The sequence below is a fragment of the Natrix helvetica genome (genome assembly GCF_964273705.1).
Source record: "Natrix helvetica genome assembly, chromosome: 2".
Classification (NCBI taxonomy): Eukaryota; Metazoa; Chordata; class Lepidosauria; order Squamata; family Natricidae; genus Natrix; species Natrix helvetica.
Genome location: NC_138552.1, coordinates 228,577,515 through 228,601,079, shown reverse-complemented (window position 1 = coordinate 228,601,079; position 23,565 = coordinate 228,577,515). Strand labels below are relative to the sequence as shown.

At 38.4% G+C, this 23,565-nt stretch overlaps 1 protein-coding gene across 2 annotated transcripts in view; it reads right to left on the bottom strand.

Moving 5' to 3' along the window:
* LTBP1 (latent transforming growth factor beta binding protein 1) overlaps positions 1-23,565 on the bottom strand; it is a 231,828-nt gene that overhangs the window by 131,957 nt on the left and 76,306 nt on the right. For both annotated transcript variants that reach the window (XM_081940927.1, XM_081940928.1), the window contains exon 5: positions 6,699-6,866. In XM_081940927.1, the coding sequence (XP_081797053.1) occupies positions 6,699-6,866 (168 nt within the window). The remainder of the gene's footprint in view (positions 1-6,698; positions 6,867-23,565) is intronic.

The following is a 23,565-nucleotide window of genomic DNA, read 5'->3' as shown; positions in this document are numbered from 1 at the left end:
AAAAATGAGGATGATCTACTATAATCTTGATTTCTTTTAATAATGGCAGACACAATTCAAGCCAAACTTTGTCAGATTTCATTCTATTTTAAATACCTGTATTGAACAGGATAAAAATGACCGAAAAAACTTGGGAAATTGTTGTTTGCCAACAAACATTTACAGAGGGTACACCCAATTTTCAGTTGCAAATTTAGTAATAAAATGTAGCCAGTTTCGTTATAAACATGAACTCAAATCTTTTAGCATCCAGTCTTAAAACTTGGATTCTTATTCACTGTAACATTGTCGTAATAAATTACATTACCATTAAAACACAATTATTGAATGTTCTATTAAAGCTTAAAACATTTAAAGAATCAAAGAATATTATATTTTTGAAAACTATCGAGAGAGAGACAGAGAGAGGGAGACAGAAACAGACAGACAGACAAAGCAAAAAAAAGATACATACATGAACATGAAACATTAATTTTTGAATCCATTTATTATGCTTGATGTTCTAAATGCCAGTGTATGAAATTTACCTTATTCCTGTTTAAGGTCAGTAGAGAATAGTCTAAATAAAGGTTTTGTACATCGAAACATTTTGAAAGCTCAGTTCAATCCCCAGTATCTCCAAATAAAAGGATCCCATAGCAACTCATAAGGCTATCTTCTAGGGCCTTAGAGCATTATTTCTTAACTTTGACAACTTTAAGATGTGTGGACTTTAAATCACAGAATTCCATGGCTAGCATGGAATTTTGAGAGTTGAAATACATATATTTTAAAGTTGTCAAGATTTAGAAAGGCTACCCTGGAGAGTCACAACAAACCAGACTTAAAGAAAGTCTATTTCATAGTATTTTACTCAACATGGCCATGAAAATCTCAGTTCTTTATCCTCCTATTCAAAAGATCACTGAATGACACAGCAGAACTGGTGCATATCTTCTCTGAAGGACCAATTTGTCCATCAAATAGTACTAGATAACTGAGTATCATTGGGGAAAAAGAAAAATGTTCTAAATTTTTCTGCTTTGCTTTTGGCAATATAACTGGTCTTATTGCAACACAAGGGGCAAGATGCACAAAGAAACAATTATATTATAAGAACACCAAGCACAAAGTGACTGGCACAAGTTGCCAAACATTTTTAAAGCTTTGTTCTGTCCAAATACTTCCACAAGCTGTTTTGTCTGACTAGGCCTTTCCTTAATCTGCTTTCCCTGGCACCCGATCCTTTTATGCCATCAAGTCTCTCTCCTGTCCAGCTCCCCCCCCCAATGCTATTTAAAGTATGCATTTGTCCAAGATACTGACATATTACCCACAAATAAACTGTTCCTCAAATTTTTAACATTAAACAATCTTAATGTTGCCCCTTAATTTTTTTTACATAAAAGTATGGAAAAATATAATAAGATGAGCAAATATGAACAGAAATGAGGAGAAAAGCATGGTTTGTCATTCTGTTTTCATGGAACATAAAACTGGTCCCCAACAATCTGGGTCTTCATTTTACTGACCTTGGAAGGATGAAAGTCAACCTTAAGCCGGTGAGATTTGAACTGCTGAACTGCTGGCAGAAGTAGCCTGCAGTACTGCATTCTAATCACTGTGCCACCACTAGTTTCTGAATCAAACAACAATGGCTTTTCAGAACTTGACCTTCATATGGCGGGATGCAGTAAGAGGATTTGGATTTATTTATTTTATTTATGGGTAAATAAACATAGCCCATACAGTAGAAAAATAAACAGTGAGATTTACAAATAATTAAAAGAATTTATACATGGAGCAGTGTTTAGATTACAACAAGTCAACATAATGAATAGGTCAAATTCTCCAGGGAGTAATCTATTATAAAAGGTATAGTGAGAAGGCTTAGAGTAAGTTAGTCAATAGTTATGGAACAGAAAGATGAAAAAGAATGAATCTGGGCTTATAGATGGTTCTAGAACAAATTCACAGGTTTTTAAAGGTCATAGTTACAACTAGAATTGGCAGCCTTATTGCATGTTTTGGTACAGTGATGCAGACAAAGAAAAAATAACCAATGAAAAGATCAAAGAAGGAACAACCTTTTTTGGACCAATAGCCACTCCGGCATTCGAATATGCACTAAGGACTGCATTACAAATGTGACACACATGATTAAGTCTCCATATATGTACGTTGTAGCTTTTCTTTCTATCACCTTAAAAATTGCAATGTGGTAATAGGTTTTGGAGATTCCTGGAAGCACATCCAAGATTTAGGAGGCCTGTGTATGACTGGAAGCCATGCACCTCTGGAACACAAGATTATTTTACTTCGTTTCAGATGTGCAATGCAAAAAAATTGGATGCAAAACTTTAAATGCACAAGAACAGAGTCATACCATTTTTGTCGGTACATGAATAAGCACCAGATTAGACTTCTGTTGTTCAATCTTCCTCAATCAGAACAGATTTATAAGCAAGAATGAGTCACATAATTACAAAAGTTAGTTGGGAAATTCTACAACATTCATCATGCTATTCTTTTTTTCCATTTCCTGTATTACTCAGTTCCTTGCCAAAAAGTAAATAAATGAAATTAAAATTCTTTGAAAAGCAGATTCTATGAAGGAAAAAGTGTATGTAATGTAAAAAAAAAAAAATATGAGAAGAATTTATCTAGTTTCTCTCTACTAATGGAAAGCTTTCATCAGCACTCCAAGGGTGAGGGATTCAGCAATTCCCCCTTTCTCTGTAGCATCAAAACCTTCTGATTCTTCAATCCTCCAGAGCAGATCTGAGATATAAAGGGGTTGAAGTGCAACATGGAAATCACGGAATAGTTTCCCTTCCCTATTCCTTTTGGCTAATGGAGGGGACTTAATGGATATCACCCAATATTGATATGATTGAAGTTATATTCAGAAGATAACAGGAGCGCTAGCTTTTCTATTCAGCTAAGATAACAATGCTGTTATAGCTAACAGTAACTATTCGTGGGGTTATTTTTGTGCTCAAGAACAAATAAAGCTAGATAATGGGCTGAAGGAGTAAAGAGATTAGTCATAGGAAGAAGAGCAGACAATGTCATGAAGACTAAGGACAGAATAATTAAAGCAGTGGTCTTGTCAGTGATAATACACAACTGTAAAAGCCAAAAACTAAGAGAAAGAAGATAGAAAACTCTGATTTACAGATTTGGGGAAAGTTATTAGAAATGCCACAGAAGGTAAGAAGAATGGACCAATCAGTTCTTGATGAAATAAAGTCTAATATACCTTTGGGATAATGAACAGCAAGCAGAAACTCAAATACTGTACAGAACTTTGGCCATGTGATGCAGACAGGGAATGGACTAAAAAAAAAACACAATTGCAATAAGTAGAAGAAGAGAAAGATCGCAGATAGATGATGGGATTGAGACATGGACATTACCAAAGTGGCCTTGGAAGAATAATAAAATATTGTCAGATGCTTGTCAACATGGTATTTGTCCAAGAGTCACCAGGGATAGAACTTGCGTTCTATCTCACCTTCCAATCTGGACTGAGTTTGCATATGTGGTATGCACACCAAAGTAAGTAAACGTGTTCTTGTTTTTTTGTTTTCATTTTAATCATGCATGGCTATTGTTACTTGCCACATGCAAAATGCTTGGAAAGAATCATTATACTTCTAAATAATGATACACACGCCTGTTAATGCAAAACGGAAAGTTCAGTAATGATACAATCTCTTGTTTCAATTATCTTTGTTTGTTAAATTTAAAAACCTAACAATCTTATCATGAGCTCAAGGTAGCATACACTGTACTTTTTTCCAGTTTTCTCCACAACTGCAAAACTGAATAGAAATTGGATTGTCACAGAGAGAGTGGCCTAAAGTCACCCAGTGGGCTTTCATAAATGAATGGGAAAGTTAAATATCTCACACAGAAATATTACTATTGAATTACAAAACTCTACTCTGATCATGTAAAGATTGCTAGTATCAAAAGAATGACCACAAGGATATTATTTTGGCCTTCACCACGATATATATGCTGATTTCTTTAAAAAAAACATTTAAAAACAAATATTTTAAAAAAAACATTTTATCTTGATATTTTATATGCATTTCCAATTAGGTGATTAATAATCTGAACCATTGGGATCCCTCACTATGAAAACATGGCATAATAAATGCTGTGGTTTCTAAGGTTAGGCTCTTATTAGCTCTTGAGAATTAACAGAACTGAGCAATCTAGAGCTAAGAATGGGATTGAAAGACTACATTTCAATTAATACTCCAGATGCTAACATGGATTCTGAAAGCTGCAGATGCTTTTGCTATAGACTAAAGACCCTTTGTTTTCATAGCTACTACAGCTGGATTCTGTCCATCCCAGTCCTTAATCATCTACAGGTTTTTTGCTTCTAGGACTTGCAAACAAGGCAGCCCTACTTCTCACTTACAAAGCCATGTATTTTGCTCCCCATTCCAATTTTAATCTTTATTTCAGTCTTGATGTAATACAAAATTGTACCCATATCTGTTTGTACTACTTATTGCTGCTTCTTTCTTTAAAAAAAAGCTAATAATTTTACTGTTTTTAAAATTTGTAGTGCAGTACAATGAAATAAATGTAAAATATCATTTTTTTAAAATTCAGTTACTGAATTTTCATTCTGCTCTTCCATCTGAAAATTAATGTTCAAGGAAGTTGAAAATGAAAATATAAACAAAATTTTTTAAAAGTACAATAATTAAAAATAATAAAATTTAATCATACAATACAAAACATTCTTTGTTCAATGTTTTCATTCAGTTGTTAGACAAACAATATGTCACATAGATGTATGAAATAAATGGATAGTTTCTTATCTCTATTTCTTCCTACCTATTTAAAAATAGATATTCTGAAGTAACTTATATTTTATGCCATTTGATACATGTCCTTTAAAACAAACAAATACATTTAGGTTCAACAATGATCACAGCCACTGAGTTTCTTAGCAGCACACACTCAAAAATTCTCTACTTTTTTTTCAACACTTCATATACTACCACATACTTTAGAATCTGAATCCACACCATGGTATGTTACTGATGTAGTTTACAATCTAATTTCACGCATAGATCCCATTCATATGTAACGCCAAGCCAAATTTGATTTACTGGAAAAAGTTTAGGTGGCTCTTCAACTATTGGATCCATCTATTTTCCTAATCTCAAATAATATCATAATCCCTACACACCCATTCTGCACAAACAGCCACAAACACAGAGATTCTGTTGCTTTACACAAGCATCCTGGCAGCAAGAATCCCAAACTGGATTCTCAATTCACAAACATGCAATTACAAATTGCTCCATTACCCCTAAATTATCCTCAGTTTAAATATGTCCTGAAATATGATTGTATGGCCAAACCACAATCTAAACTGAAAGCAATATGTAAACCATGGTTCCCAATTTTGGTTTGTCCCAAACCAAAGGTTTCCCAGTGGTTGAGGAAACTATGTGTTCTGTTTAGCAGCCACACTTGATTGCTAAATTGCAACTCAATGAGGTTCAATGTAAGAGAAAAAGATATATAAGCTTAATTTTGTTCACCATAGTTTAATGATAGGACTAGCCAGCCAGCCCTTAGTATTTTATATGTAACAAGTGTTCCGTTTTGGATGCTCTTCAGACTGACAAGCATTTTATACCACCCATGTTGTTAGAGGTTATGAGAATATTTTTAGGCAAAGTTTAACATACTATAAAGAAAGGAAATTAGACTGTCTCTATCATTGCCTTCTTTATAGTATGTTGAGCTAATCTGCTTTATATGCTGCACAGGAATAGAATTATTCTATTTGAAAAAAGAATCAAAAAGCAACTTAACAAGAACAATGTATTTGCAGTGCAATATACTAAAATTTCCTGAATCGGCAATGAAAATGTGAGGTTTGTGCAATAAAACATTAAAATATATGGTATTCTGCTTTGTATTACTCCTGGCATTACAAATTGGTATGAATGCCCACTGAAATCAACTACATTTTCTAAATCCTGGTCAATTAATTTACAGGTGGGAAATCATAAAGGACCTAAATATCAATAATCTTTTGAAAACCAGTTGTCTAAAATTTGATAGATATACTGTTTGAATGTTATATTTGGAAGCATACCAAGTTCATTTATTGTAATAATACCTTTCATTACATTTTTAAATGTCTAGTTTATCTGGATATCTGACATAATATCTGTGGTTCTCACAGTGCATTCAAAGCACATGTTTTTAAGCTGGTGCCATTCCATTCATAGGAATACAGAGTTAAACAATTCCTAGACAATGTTTTTCAGGAATGTTTCATTTAACTCCAATGAGTTTTTACGTTTACTTATCCAAACATTAAATTACATTAAACATTAAACTAAACATTAAACACTGAAAGAGTGTTATTATTCCTCAGTTTTGCCACTGCTCTATCCAATCTTGTGGGTTCATATGAAAATGTGTGGGTCCATATGAAAGTACAGCACTGCCATACTGTGAACATAATCATAAGCAGATTTTGAGTAAATCTATTCTTTTTTGCACTTCAGAAGGAAAATCAAGAGCAATGAAGAAGATACCGAATAGTCTGGCTTACAGAGAACATATGATAGATCCTTCAGGAAAAAGGTTGAAAGAAAAATCCCAAGTGCATAAACAGCTAAATCCAACAGGATTAACAAGAGCAAATAAGGATTCACCAAACTTACCTACTCGGAAGTTGGGAGCTGTCAAGGTGTCAGCAGCATGCCCGTTTTCACTAATCAGCGTTGTCGTGTTTCCTTTCTCACAGCTGTTTTGACAGGTGCCTTTTTTACAAGTCACTTTACAAATGCTGGGTGTAAAAACCACCTTGATGCGTCCGGTGTGATTTCCCACTGGGAGCAGAGGCAAAGAAAAAAAGAAAAACAAACAGATCACTTTGGTAGCCATGGATTTCTTTCCAATGATTTACAGATAAAGTTTTGAAAAGCAACAAGTTCTAAATGGAACAGGGCAGCCGTTAGTGTTTTCTCTTCAACATCTAGTGATGCCTCTGAAACAGGAGTAGGAAGCTTAGCAAACAGGATGCCGGGATTCACTCCAAATCCACATTTAAAATCAAGTCACTGGAGTGGGATTAGAAATCACAATGCTGCACTTTATTCACAGTCAAAGAGCAAGACCAAGGATCTGACAGCTTCAAAAGCTAATCCTGACACTCAGACAAAATGTAAAATGACTAAGTGTTCACCTAGAGGGTGAATAAACTCTTGCGTCTTTCTCCCCTGCATACTTTTCCTGATTCTACACTTATTAAGTCACTATTTGTAGCCCGTCCCCTGGAAATGTTTCAGGCATGCCGCATATCTGAAAACATCTGTCTCAAATCTCCTGGCACCCTGGTCTGAACAAATCCTCTGACGCAGCTGCTGGGACCCTTTATTTTTTATTTTTTCCACATATTCTTGGAACAGTCTCTACATGTGGACGTACATATTTTAGGTTTCATTTTATTCTTAGCTTCTGACATGTACCCAAGGGTTTCCATTGTAAATGAAGGTGGTGGCTCAACATATTACAGATCAGGAATGGATAAATCCTACTCACTTTGCAAAGTTCAGTTCTAAGCATTTTCTGACCAATTATGTCATTTTTTGTTTAGAAAGAGTTACTGTACAAAGCTTGCATTTACTTTGTTAAGCAAGTGTTTTTGGATAAAACTGTTCATGTACATATTTTTCTCAACAGGTTTTCCTAATTTTTATGTAGTTTTTCCCTTTATAAAACTATTTTTATATGCAACATTCAGGCATTCTGATATACAGTTTTGGGGTAGAGAACCCCAGGTCAAAAATTGGAGATGATACATGTGTGCCAATTTATGTATTAGAGTGGGAAGATAACTTTGCTTAAAAGTGCAAACTAAACAAAATTCTCTAATTTCTACATTCCTTTCAGCATTCCAATTTTGTTGTTGTTAGTCATGAAGTCATGCCCGACCCATCACGACCCCATGGGCAACGTTCCTCCAGGCCTTCCTGTCCTCTATCATCCCCCAGAGTCCATTTAAGCTCACAGCAACTGCTTCAGTGACTTCATCCAGCCACATCATTCTCTGTCGTCCCCTTCTTCTTTTGCCCTCAATCTTTCCCAGCATTAGGCTCTTCTCCAGTCAGTCCTTCCTTCTCACTAGGTGGCCAAAGTATTTGAGTTTCATCTTCAGGATCTGGGCTTCCAAAAAGCAGTCAGAGTTGATCTCCTCTAGGACTGACCAGTTTGATCGCCTAGCAGTCCAAGGGACTCGCAGGAGTCTTCTCTAGCATCATAGTTCAAAGGCCTCAATTCTTTGGCATTCAGCCTTCCTTTATGGTCCAACTTTCACAGCCAACTGGGAAAACCATTCCAATTTACAAGAATGCAACTGTTCAGTTACATAATCAACTACCAAAATAAAAGTCTGGTATAAAAAATATCCTGTTATAAATAAGAATATGAAAAATCTATAAGAATATACTGTTTTTAAAAAGGAATCTGGGCAGGTGACAGAGAGTAACTTCATGGTATAATAATAATAAATAATTTGAAGTAGGCATATCTTTTTCACCACAGCAAAAGAACAAACTGCAGTTATGTTCAGGGCAGGTGAATCACACATTTATTGAATCACTTGAGGCATTTCCCATACGTTTTTTTTACAAAATGTATTACGTACACAAAATAAATTATCTGGAAAAAAAAAGGATTAAAAAAGCCTGCAGGAGAAATTTTAAGGCTTGCAAAATAGAACCCAAATAATATAGGGATGTGCTGTTTTTGAAAAGTATGCATGTTTTTAAAGATTCAGATGAATGTTTTAGGTCTTTCATATTTAAACCCCTGTCTAAACCTCTTATTCTTTAATAAGATTTCATTTTTCTACACATTAATACTTAACTTGATTTACTTGAAAATTAAAGTCAATACTAACTTGAGGGCATTTAGCTGCTATTGTAATTAGCGGTATTTGACTGATCAAGTCAATGATTCTGAACAATCACATAGATTTACTGAACTATTGTTATTATTTTCACAAATACAGCATTTCTTTTGCATTTTTATCAGTAACCTTTCTTTAGCCTAGAGTGGGTGCGGTAGCCTTATGATTAAGATGCCATGTGCCACATGACCACGGAAGCATCTTCGGATAACACTGCCTTCCTCGGCTAGGAAACAGAGATGAGTACTGCCCCCTAGAGTCGGAAACAACTGAACAGGAGAAACCTTTACCTTCTATCATTTTTTTTATTCTGCCCTACAAAGGAAAATGCCTGGCTTATCTGTTGTTTGAATGATTCCTGGTGAAATATTAAGAACAATGAGACATAGAGAATGTTTCCTAACCAGAAGAACATCATTTGATATTATTTTTGGCTGTTAGTAAAGAGTAATTGGAAATTTGAAAGAAAACTGTATGCCAGTTGATGTTTCTACAAACACCAGCATTATTTTGCCTATCAGCTATACAGTAAATGTCCCCAATGTATTATTTAGTTATTTGTTAAACTTATTTGCCACTATTTCATTGTGAGGCTACTCTAGGCAGCTTACAATTCAGCAGTAGACTTCCAACTCTATCCTATGCATTTCCTTTTACCAGGGTTAAAAATCTGGGAACTCCCCAGTACTATTATTCACATTTGTACATTGTTTATTTAAATGAAGGTGATGCCCTCATGAGTACTACGGTAGTTTTGCAGAGATACCAGGCTATAAACTGGGAAACTGTGAGTTTGAGTCTTCCCTTAGGCACCAAATAAAATGGATAAGCTTGGGCCAATCACTCACTCTCAGCCCAAGTTAGAAGACAAAGGCAAGCCACTTCCGAAATCTTGCCAAGAAAACTGAAGGGACTTTTCCAGGCAGTTGCTAGGAGTTAACACTGTGTTCTAAGTATACATGGCTGATATTGTATGTTAAAACACCCTGCATTTCATTCAACATCATGACTTCAGCAGGCCTGAATAAAGATATATTTTATAAAGCTAAATATTGACTTTTTCAATGTTACATTATATTTTCCAGGAACAAATACAATACCTTTTTTAATGAACAGGAGCAAAAGTGATGAAGCAATAGTTGCTACAGATGGAAATCAAATCAACCTTTATTACGATCAAGGGCCAACATTGAGAGGGTGGGGTAAAGGAATGTAAAGGCATAAACAATACAAAATACAAAAATAAAGTTACAAACACAGCTATAAATTATAAAACTAAAGAGAGTCCAAAAACAGTCTGAAAGAAGGGGTGAGAACAATAAATGCACATAAAAAGCAGAGCAAATTAAATATACCATGATACAGAACACTTTATTTTATGTCTAGGAGCCCATTAAAATTTATTTGTGCCACAAGTCATCTTGTCATGTATTTTAGGTGCTGCTGGCCACCTTGTATGGAGAGGGGGGAGGAGAATTGTCCTGGGAGCCCTGAAGATGCATAGAGCAATAGTGAACTGAGTCTAGTACCGATGTTTCTGTAACAGGCATTGGTTCTGTTGCTTCTTCATGTCCAGAGTCACAGTGGCCTTGTCTCTCCAAGTAAGGAATCTTTGGTATTCAAGGACAACTGGAGGCACGGTATGACATTGTGCCAGAGTAAAGATTCTTTAATGGGGAGGTACTTCCAGATTCATTAAATGTGCCATAAGGGAGGCAAACTACCCATTGGGTTCACTGGCAATAAAGGTTGGTGACCTGGTTAGGTACAACTGCCTGTGACAACTGTTTAATTAGAGCTTTGGCCTAATTATGTCCTATGCTGCTCATGGAAAATCTAGAGAGAATCCCAAGGATAAGATTTTAGTTGGCACTGTCTTTTTCCATATGACAGAAAACTATCCCTCATAGTTAATGGGGCATGGCCTAGAGGGAAAAAGTACAGTCTAAGCCAATAGTTGAGTATGGTATCCACACTCTATCCTCTACTTTCATGAGGCCTCTCTCTAATCAAAAGGTGGCAATAGAGACCCATATGGAGGCTTGAAGAGGCTTAGGGATTTCGATTGAACAAGTTCTAATGGTGTAAAGTTGGAGAGGGGGCCAAGATGGGCACCATTGAGGCATTGCACTATTGGCTTGACTTGAAATAATTTGAGTGCTGCAGGAATATAGTGGGATCTCTTATCTTGAGGAATTTAAGGATGGCATATGAACTTCTTTGAGCATTTTCAGTGATGCAGTCACCATTGGGATAACTACTCTTGGCAGAATATAGGACTACTCCTAGATATTTGAAACAGGAGACCTGCTTGGTCTTGTGGCTATCTATCGTCCATGACGATATTTGATTTTTGATTTTCTGATCATTGAGCTCCAACTGGTTCTTCCTTGCAAAACTGTATTCATGTTCTCATGGTCTTTTAAGGCCAACAGATGTTCTTGAGTACAGCTGCAACATCCATATAGTGTAAAACATAAATATGATTTGTAGCTAGTTTTAGAGAGTGAAAGTTCATGTCAAGGATATTGCCCATCAAGGAGTTTATAAAAAAATTTAAGTAAACGTGGTGGTGGGGGGCAATATTCAGCCTTGCTTTAAGCCTTTCTCAATTACAATGGCATTAATTTATTTATTTTATTTTTATTTATTTCTTAGATTTTTAGACCGCCCCCTCTCCCAAAAAGGGACTCGGGGCGGTGTACAGTCAATGCAAATAAAATACAGTCATAACAATAAAATACATTTAAAATACATTTAGAGGGGGAGATAGACTGTACAAGAAATAAATACCTAAAAACATCCCAATTAAAACCCCAAACCCAATTAAAATAAATCCCTGGGAGGTAAAACTAAGAAAGTGCCAGGCCAGCTGATTGAAATAGGTGAGTCTTTAACTTTTGACGGAAGGAACGGAGGTCGGTGGTAGTTCGAATGTCAGGGGGAGATGGCCCTGGAGGTTTCATCTTTTTTTCAATAATGTCCCTTCATGAACCATTCATATTAGATGAAATAAATAATTGTCAATCACAGAGGCTTCAAGCTTTCCCCATAGTTCCTTTGTGATATGGAAAGCTGCTTTGAAGTGTATGAAGATGGCATAAAGGGAGGTTGTATTTTTCAATTAGATGTGGAGCACTAAGTACTGGTTGACAGTGGATTGTCCTTCCCTAAATTCAGTTTGCTCTTCTTTAAGTATGCTCCTGCCAGTTCTGGAATTTCCATAAATGCATAAACTCATAAATGTATGCATGTTTCCATCTTCCATGAAGTTAGCTGATTGTATCAAGGAAGCTAATTGATCTATAATTGGTAGCATCATCCTTTTTACCCTTTTTATATTTAGTGCATTAGACCCAATCCTTGGGTTGTTAGCCACGTGTTGATACAGGTAAACAGCAAGGCCAGAGCAAGAGCCCAAAGTCCAAATTGTTTTTAATAGCCTCTTGAGGAATTGGTTTTTTTCCTGGGGCCTTCCCTGATCTTAGTTGAACAACAAGATTTTTGATCTCTGTCACTTGGTGTCACATTGGCAGATTTTCTATATTTTTGCTATGGCTTCCACTTCCACAAATGACATTCATATAGAATTCCTAAAAAATTGCCTCCCAGGTCCCCAGAGAAGGATGTGACAATTCATCATGGCTAAATAATTTCATTGGGAATTTGATGTGATGTATTGCAGAAAGATGTTGAGCCATTGGATTTGACTGCTTAAATGAGTTGTGTCCATATGTTGTTTTCATGGTTTTCTTTTTTTCTTGCATGCCAGCACTTTGTAGTATCTTTTCTGCTGGGGGAGGTCCTTTGCAGCTGTTAGTGTAGCATTGGATACATAAGTCTGGTTAGTGATAGCAAGAGCTTTTTAAAAAAACAGTAACATAGTTCTTATTGAACCATGGCTTGGAACGTTGTTGTTGTTGTGTTGGGAAGGAGGAGAATGCTGTTAGAACTCTTGAGTGAGGGTGTTATAATTCCTTAAGAGTACATCAGGGAACTCAATGATGTAAGGGCAGTCAGGAAGCTCTGTAGCCGACCCTAGGCCAATCGCTTGGATATCATTTGATTTAAATGTGGGCTCCACTTAGATCAGTTGTATGGTCTTCCTCCTGGCATAATAAGGCAGAATCCTCAATATGTATTTCTTGAGGATTGGGAGATGCTTACTATTGAACTTTGTTGTCGTTAGAATGCAGTATTGCAGGCTAACTATGCATTCTGACTATCAGGAGTTTGATCTTGACTAGCTCAAGGTTGACTCAGCCTTCCATCCTTCCAAGGTCAGTAAAAGGAGGATTCAGATTATTGGGGGCAATATGCTGACTTTGTAAACTGCTTAGATTGGGCTATAAAGCACTGTGAAACAGTATATAAGTCTAAGTCTTTATCTTTCTTCTTTTTACTTATCTTTTACAATCATTTTTTTTCCTTCCAGGAAGAGATCTAATTAAAGCATGCCCAAGTGAATAACCATTCAGTAGTCATTTTGCGGAGATTCAGCTATACTTCATTAGTGCTGCAGCATGTCAGTAAAGATGGGATGAGCTCCTAAATCAGCAGCAGCAGCAGCGGCAACAGCAGAAACTTGAACAAAATCAAGTGTGGATACTAAATCACAGGGGGAGGGCATTTTTTTTGCTTTATATGGATAATCTAAAGGTACTTTTTAAATCAAAATCTGAAACTGAGTTTCTGTTCGTCATCCATATTTTTACTGAAAATAGGAGAATAATATTTGGCCTAGACAAATATGCTAGTTTTGCAATTACAGGAGGCAAGATTGTAAGAGAAGATGGGTTACAACTAATGAATGAAAATGCTATTAGACATTTGGCACCTGAGCAATACAACTAATTATAAGTGATAGAAGCTATTGATTTAGAGCACAATGAAGTAAAAAAGACTGTATCAAAAGAGTCTAAAATGGTTAAAATCTAAATTAAATGATTTAAGTATTTTTAAAGCAGTAAATGTTTGGGCAGTCCAGCAATTAGATATACTGCAAGTATCACTGATTGGTTCCAAGCAAAATGGGATAATCTTGATTGAAAAATAAGGGAACTAATGACCATACAGTAGTTACACAAGTATATAAATATTAGAAATGTATCTTTTATGGTTTTAATGCTTTTGATGCTGTAAGCTGCCCAAAGTTGCTTTGAAATGAGATGGGAAGTGTTAGATACTTGTTTTAACTACAGTGGTTTCCACCAAGGTCCTCTGTTCCAGCAGGAACAAAGGTTTAATCCTATTGGTCGAAGGGTCTGACAGCTCCCTATAAAAGGGCTGCTGTCAGATTCAACCTTCGCTGGATTGTTCTCACTTGTTGTACTTAATAAAGAGCTGTTGTTACCATTAAGCCTATGTGTGCCTATCCATTACCCAATCTAACACTAGCGACGAAGGTGGGATTGGAAGGCAACTAGGCGAACCAAAAAGAGCGTACAATGCAGCAAGTACACCCAGCCCGGAGCTGAGCGCTGCTTCGAGCAGCCATTTTTGAGCAGCAAACTCAAAATGCCCTCTGAACACAAAATGGCCATGCATGCCCCACTGACTCTGTATGACCCAGTCACTGAGCACTGGGACTCGTACATGCTACGATTTGACTGCTTCCTCGAGGCAAACAACCTCATGGGCCTTTTGAAGGTCGCAAGAACATGTTCCTCGGATACTGTGGCCGGGAAGTGTTCGAGATGGCGAAAGACCTCTCTGAGCTGACACCGCTACAATCAGTCGCCTGGTCCGTGCTTCAGCAGATGCTAACGACTCACTATGCCCCCAAGCTGTCCAAGCACGTTCACCGGCATGAGTTTAACATCAGAAACCAGAAAGAAGGCAAGTCGATTAACGAGTACGTTGCGGCACTCCGCAAGGCCGCAGCGTACTGCGAATTCTGAGACCTGGATGAGCTGATTCTGGACCGCATTATTTGCAGCATACAGGACATTAACCTAAAGAGGTTACTCGCTAAATCTAACCTCACTCTGCAGATCGCCTTGGACGAAGCCAGGATGCCTGAATCAGCCGTCAAATCTACTGAGACTCTGCAGCACCTAAGCGCTCCACAAGATGTGCCAAAGAGTACACGTGTACATCACGAGGCTGCAGAGCCCGAGAGCTCAGAAGGCGAGGAAGATGACAGCTGCCGCATGCGCAGTAGCCATGCCCAGCACGCGTGCAAATTCAAACCGCATCTCCTGCCTTGTGCTAGATGCAGAGGAGACCATAACAGAAAGGCTTGCTGTTTCCGTGACCCAACCTGCCCGCGCTGTGAGCAAAAGGGGCACATCGCCAAGGTGTACCGGAGCAGATTCCCTGCCATTGCCTGGCAGCCTAGAAGCGCACCACACCGCCAACAGATGGCCAACCAAGGAGCCTGGCAGAAATCACCACAGTGCTCAGAAGACGACCATACATCAATCGGCAAAGTCCGCACCAGGCGGCCAAAAAAGCTGAAGGTCACAGTCCTCATCGAGGATTCTCCATGTGAGATGGAGATCGACATCGGGTCATCACTGACCATCATGCCACCCTAAAGCAGGCTATCCCTAGCCTAAAGAAGCAGCATCTTCGCACTCCTGACATCCGCCTACGCGATTACCAGGGAAACCGCATCCCCATCATGGGCCAAGGCACATTCCAGGTGAAGTTCAAGCAGTTCAGCAGAAAACTCCAGTGACAGTGGTCAGCGGCAACCTGCAGAGCCTCCTAGGGCTTGATTGGTTTCAAGCCCTGAGCCTAGAAGTGACCGGTATCAACGCCTTGAAAGACGACGGTGTTGAAGCTATCTTTAAGGAGTTCGAGGACATCTTCGGCACCGGTCTGGGTAAGTATGTGGGGACTCCAATTTCCTTTAGGTTGGACCCCAACATAGCCCCAATAAAGCTAAAATCCAGGAGAGTACCTTTTGTGCTCCGCCCCAAAATTGATAGGGAAATTGACAAGCTTGTAGGCCAGGGAATCCTAGAGCCGGTCAATCACGCACGCTGGGAGACCCCTATAGTGACACCTGTCAAATCTAATGGGTCTGTCCACATCTGCGCATACTACAAGTGCACAATAAATAAAGCACTACAACAAAGCGCCTACCCTATACCCATTGTACAGCACCTACTTCATTCACTAGGCCCAGGAAAAATGTTCGCAAAATTGGACATGGCGCAGGCATACCAAAAATTGCCTGTAGATGGTGCTCTGGCGGAGGCCCAAACCATTGTGACCCACAGGGTTGCATTCAAATGTCACCGCCTGCAATTCGGCATTAGTAGCGACCCTGGATTGTTCCAAAGCATCATGGAATGGCTTTTGCAGGGGATTCCAGGAATCATCCCTTATTTCGACAACATCTTGGTATCGGCTGCAAATGAGGCGCAACTTTTGAAACGTATACGAACAGTTTTGGCTCGAATTAGAGACAAAGGCCTCCACCTCAAAAAAGGAAACGCCAAATTAACGTGCCCAGGGTTGAATTCTTAGGGTACCTAATTGACGGTTCTTGGATTCACCCGACCACTCAAAAAATTCAAGCAATCCAGGATGCCCCCACACCTCGCAATCAAACCGAGCTGCAGCCATTCCTTGGGCTCCTTAATTTCTGCAGCGTTTTTCTCAAACAGAAAGCCACTGTGGCTGAGCCCTTACACCGTCTCCTGGCTAAGAACACGAAGTGGTCCTGGGGCAGAATCGAGACTGCCGCATTTGCCGTGGTAAAATGACTTCTGTTGGTGGACTCCTTTCTAGTGCAATACAGCAAGACTCTGCCATTGGTCCTGACCTGCGATGCTTCTCCGTTCGGCGTAAGCCACCGCATGCCCAATGGAACCGAAGCCTCTATTGCATTTTACTCCAGGACCTTGTCCGCAGCAGAGCGGAACTACAGCCATCTGGATCGTGAGGCTTTGGCTGCAGTGGCCGGAGTAAAGAGGTTGCATGAGTATCTATATGGCCAGGACTTCAAACTGGTTACAGACCACAAGCCGTTGTTGGGCTTACTGGCTGGGGACCGACCTACTCCAGTGTCATTATCACCTCGCATGACCAGGTGGACCATCTTCTTAGCTGCCTACTCCTACCGCCTCATCCACCGACCAGGTTCCACTTTGGGGCACGTTCACATGTTAAGCCACTGCCCGCTCCTGGAACTTCTCACTGACCCTACCCCAAGATGCCAGTCCTCCTCATTGACTGCCTTGAGACTGGGCCTGTCTCGTCCAGTGACATTGCCTATCACTCTGCAAAGGACTCCACCATCAAGCAAATTTTGAACTGGGTGTGGAGGGGGTGGCCCAAGGGGCCTGTTGGGGTTGATTTCAAAATGTATTTTACCAAACATGATGAGTTATCGAGGACATCTTCGGCACCGGTCTGGGTAAGTAATGGCTGTTTACTGTGGGGGGACCGGGTCGTTGTTCCACCCAAACTGTGCATTGCAGTATTAGAGGCTTTACACGTAGGGCATCCTGGAATTGTCAGGATGAAGTCTTTGGATAGGAGTTATGTGTGGTGGCCTAACATGGACAGGGAGATTGAAGAATGGGTGGCTACCTGCACACACTGTGCCAGGTATCCAGACCAGCTCCCCCAGAGGTGCCCGCTAAGGAGTGGGAGCAACCTCAAGCAACATGGTCTAGGGTGCACATTGACTTTGCTGGCCCAGTTCATGGCCAGACATTTCTCGTAGTTGTGGATGCCTACTCGGAATGGTTAGAGGTAGTCCTGATGACCTCCACTATGGCAGAAGCGGTCATCAAGGTGCTACGGAGACTTTTCTCCACGCATGGCCTGCCCGACGTCTTGGTCTCTGACAACGTGCCCTAATTCATGGCCATGCGATTTGAGACGTTCCTAGCAGCTCATGGAATCAGGCATGCCATGGTCGCGCCATTCTATCCGGCCTCCAATGGTCAGGTGGAGAGAATGGTGAGATCTGCAAAAGAGGCCCTCTCTAGGATGGGCCCGGGAGATTGGCAAACATGGGTTGACCACTATTTGCTAATTCAGCGCATTACACCCAGTGCCACTACAGGGAGAAGCCCCTCCAAACTACTCATGGGTCGCCGGCTAAGGCCCCACTTAGACCGGCTACACCCCAATTATTCTGCCTCATCACCCCCAGACTCCACAACCAAGATTCAGACATTTAGCGTAGGGGATTGGGTATACACCCATAACTACGCCGGGAGAACTCTGTGGATTCCTGCCACAGTGATAGACATCACCGGCCCTCACTCTTACCTCTTAGAGCTCGAGGACAGTAGGAATTGGAGAAGGCACATTGACCAACTCCGTGGCCGCCTCTCCAATTCCACTCTTAGACAACCAGAGGTAACTCCTGCACGAGTTAGCCAAAGCCCTACCCAAACGGAGCAAACACTCACTCCTTCCACAGACAGCTCAAGCCCCCCCTTTCAGAAAGCTCTTTAGTTAGAGTGATTGATGAGAATTAGATTGATCAAGTGCTGTGCCAGCAGAAACAAGTCTTAGGTGCTGCAGGTTGTCAGCGATTTCCTTCTCCAGCACATGGATAAATACACCTACCTACCTATTCTCTCTTCCTACCTACCTACTGTCTCTCTCTCTCTCTCTTTCTATCCCTCTATCTATCTCCCTACCTACCTACTCTTTCTCTCTCTCTCCCTACCAACCTCCTGTATTTCTCTCTTCCCCTCTCTATCTCTCTATCTACCTACCTACCTACTTTTTAAAAAAATTGTCTCTTCAAAACCTTGGTGCGTCTTATACTCCGGTGCATCTTATACTCCGAAAAATATGGTAATCAAATATTTAGAATCTTACACTTTTGATAGTCACCACTATTTCTGCAAAAGACTATTCTATTTGGTGCATCCTACTTTTTATAGTGAAACCTCCAAAGCCCTTACATCCTTGGCTAATTCACCATTACTAGCGGCTTGCCCTGTCAACAATCAAGAAGCAACAATACCCCAATCAAGCAACTGTCAAACAAGCTAAAAGTAAACAACAGCCCAATCTAGAAATTACCAAGAAAACTCCCACCAATACTGACAGCAAAAATGAGGCAAGCTTTTGAGGCTAGTTGTTGGGTATTGGTGACTGCTGAAGAGTCACTCAAAATATCATGGCATGTCACCATCATAATTTCGCCATTAGTGCTACAGTGCAAAATAACTGGGAAAAATGGGGATCTGGCAAGAGTTGTCTGATGAGATGATTATAACAGCTTTAATCCATATCTAGTTTAGATTATATAAGGTAAAGGCATTCTATAAACTAAGTTTGTAGGTCTTTTTACATATAATAATGTTATTCCTTCAAGAGATGACTCCTATTAGATTTCCTTCAACTTTAATGTGATCAGTTGCTGTTTTGTTTTAGTTCTCTTATGAAGTGAACGAACCTTTAAAAACATTTTCACACCATTGGTATATTGTGCAAGAGTCTTGACTCTGAAAATCTGCATCCTCTTCCACTTGGAATATGATCCTACTGCCACCAAACTCTGCAGGAATTTTTATACTGAAGTCAAAGGAAATCTATTGTCTAAAGAAGACCATATTTTGCCTGAATTAATACAAAATTGCAGACAAAGGAGCATGGTTCTGGGCAAGAAATGCAAACACTAAAATTACAGAGCTATTGCCAACTCTTTAAAATAATAAATGTATTTAAATAACTAAAAGGAGTTTTCTATATCTGTTCTGACCCCCTCCTCTTGTATACCAAGACACTCCGACACAAAGTCTCTTCCAGATGTTTATTGACATACAGGTTCCACCTTGGCAGCAATCCAGCCTGCCAAGGTCAAGATAGCACTCTGGGCAGCAATCCAGCTAAACCCTTTGGCAGCAATCCAGCCTGCCAAAGTACGACACAGATCTGAGCTTCTCCAACTCCAATGATCAGTTGATTCCTGCAAAGGGTGTGTCCACAAGCAGTCCCTTTATAGTCTGGAGAGGAGTCTAATTATCAGCAGCTGAGAGCCATTACCTCCTGTAATTGCTCAATTGCTCCTTACGCCGGGTAGCACGTCGGTAACGAGCATCTAATAGCTCACTGCTGATGTCTGACTCACTGTCCTGTGACTCCTTCCCACTGCTCCAAGGCATGACATCAGGAGCCCCCTTCCTTTGGCTTTCACCACTGCTCCATGCCTCAGGTGCCCCCTGGTGGCCAACCAGCCTCTCTGCGCCCTGCTCAGCGTCAGAACCCTGTCCAGGGTCCCCCACCTCCTCTTGAGCCGACTCAGAGGGACCCTCGCTGTCGGAGTCTGGTGGCAACTCCAACGGCTCCTGCTGGGCCACAACATATATCGATGTAACAAAAAATAGTCTACTTTTAAAAAGTGCTTCCATTCCAATCATACAGTGTTTTAACATGATATTTCTTTTCATCTAAGGTCTATGTCTATTGTGGTACTAGCAGTCTAATATTACTTAATGAACAACAGATAAATAGCCTACCAAATCCAATATTGCTACAAGATACAACTTTATTTTGTACATGAATGTTTTAGTGATACTAAAAGCCTTTGATGCTCTTTAACTAGATTTTCTACCATTTAAACTGCTGATACTCCACACTCAAGAGGAAATTACTTATTTCCTAATATGGGTCCATATCACTTTCTAATTGTCACATCAAAATTAGCTTGCTGGGAAGAGTCATCTAAAAAAATCTGATATTGCCAAAATACAATGAAGTGTACCTTTGTTCCCTTTGAGAACAACTTTTCCACCCACACAACTGTCCCAAAAGAATCCTTCACAGCATTTTTCCATATGCTTTTCTAAATAGTTTCTTTTTGTTAGTCATACATAGTATTAAATACTGCATACTGCATATTAAATACTTACCTTTGTGGATTACTATCTACATATAACAGATTTTCATCATATTTTGGCTTAACATTTTATTATCTATTATCTATCTATCTATCTGTCTGTCTATCTATCTATCTATCATCCATCCATCCATCCATCCATCCATCCATCCATCCATCTATCTATCTATCTACAGCTCTTCCATAGAAACCTACTGAAAGTTTTTCCAGCCTAACTAACATGGGGTTAAAGTAGAAACTCATAACATTATTTTCTATAACTAACTTGTTGAAAGAAGTAAATCCATGGAGAGTGACTTGAATTCCTTATCCAGAAGACCTTTCCAAAATGCATTAAATGTGATGATATTCAGAGCTATTAAGAGATCCAGTAAAAATAATTGAGAAGCATTCAATCTTCATTCTGGTTTCCATTTGTTTCCCTGTATAAGTTGTTCCTCAAGGCAACCAAGATGGTTTGAGTTCAAAATATAGACTAGAATCCAGGTGAAGTCATTGCACATAATCAGGTTATAGCATGGCTTAAAATTAGCTAGCCATTACTCATTCAAAATTTTGTTCAAGAAAACAACTTTCATGTGCAGTTAGTAAATATTATGTTTTCTAGATGTAATAATCTTAAAAGGGACATCAAACTAATAAGCTACAAAAAACAAGACGAGAGTTCACAGTAAGCTGGCCTACTCCAAACAATCCTGTCAAAACAAATCAATCTCAGTTCACAAATGTAGACTAAATAATGTACTGAATACTTTAAAATGTTGATATGAATAGCATAATTTCTTCTTTAATTTGTTAAAAGTATCTCAGAATGGATTTCAGATGGTTCCTTAATAAATTCTATGAAAGTTTAAGACAGTTATCACAATAGATTTGTTGGAGTGGAAGTTGAATTTCATGGAGCTAAGACTGTACTGGGAATTTATTACTCAAATGAGGACAAAGTGACTTTTTACAAAAGCTCATGGAGATATTACTGTCTTTTTTATGAATGAAGGTTTTTTTTGGCTGATGAACAATCTATAGAATAATTGAAATTCTAGAGAATATACCTACTTTTCGGAAAAACATATATATTTCTCAATAATAGATATGATTTCAAAACATTTGGCCATTAATCTATAGTATATACTATAATCTATAGTATAGATTATATCAAAGATTTTTCCTGATCATATCCTTTTGATTTTAGTTTATACAAGGAAATCTACTTCTTCTAGATGAAGAATAAATGAAACATTGTTACAGAATTTATTTATGTCGGTTTTTTCTTAAAAGCCATTTAAAAAAATGATGTCAGAACTGTGTTGGACATTCTAGGATATTTGAATGAAATTGTGTGTTTCTACACAATGAAAAGCAAGCTGCATTTTTTTAGATGTAGAGAAAGCTTTTGATAATCTGAATTGGACTTTTCTATTTAAAGTTTTGGGGGATTTGAATTTTGGAGGCAAATTTATAAAAATGGGTAAAGTTGATCTATACTTCACAGAAAGCACTAATTATTGTTAATGGAGATCTAACAAAACCTTTTAAGATGCAGAAAGAAACAAAAAAGGTCAGCCTATTGTCTCTTTTGTTTACTTCAGTGTTTGAAATTCTGAATAGAGATATAAAACAGGATGAAAAGATTGTGGGAGTAAAAATTAAAAAAGAAACAAATTGAGAACTTTTGCAAATTATTTAGTCCTGGCTTTAGAAGATTGCTTAAAGGGACTTGAATTATTAATGGGAAAACTAAAGGAATTTGGTGCATTAGCTAATTTAAAGACTAACAAACAGAAGATAACAATGTTAACAAAAATAAAAAATTAAATAGAATTGATGAATAAAACAGTTTTGAGATTGAGAAAAAGGTGAAATACCTGGGTATTCATTTGACAAATATAAATTGTATATTATTTCAAAATAATTACATTAAGACATGGAATGAGGTTTAAAATTTATGTTAAGATGGGAGACAATATAGCTTGTCATTGTTGGAGATAAGTTCTGTAATTAACATGAATGTTTTGTCTATAATGCTATTTTTGTTTCAGACAATTCACATTTTGACAACTGATGTATAATTTAAAGAATGTCATAAAGATGTCTCTAATTTTGCGTGGTAGGAGAAGAAAATCATGAATTAAATATAAGATGTGTTACAAGATACAAAAGGAAGAAGAGACATATTGACAATACATACTGTACATTTATGGGAATATGATACATATGTATTGTCAATTATTATCCTAAAAAGTCAAGTCGGAAAATGGTGGGGACATTGTTCTTGTATTTAAAAAAGAGGAAAATTAACATACTAAGAAAAAGTATGCCTAGTTTTTATCATCCTTTATTTTTGCGAATTCATTTTTCAACATATCCTATAGTTTTTGATTCATTATTCCACTAAGATATACGACTCTAGCAAGATACCTACATTCCATAGAGTTAAAAATGTGAACTGCTTTATTCTCCTACAAGAACCAGTCTTACAAGGACAGCCATCTGCTGTCAGTTTCTTCAAATGTGAAAAGATGACAATTTCAAGAAAGCCTAGTCAGTATTCTAATTAAAGTTCTACCTTGTGTTTTGCGTATAGTTATCATAAGAGTTAACTAATTTGTGTACTGTATCAGTGTCCATAAGAATATGTAGGAATATCCCACACAGACCAAAGCTTTATTTTTTTAACTAAATCATAATTTCTTCATATTTTTTAAACTATCAAGTTTTTCTTGAATAATCCTCTCCCTGGGACTGCTGTGATGGATTGTTACCGCTGCATGACACGCTTAACGTCTTGGAATTA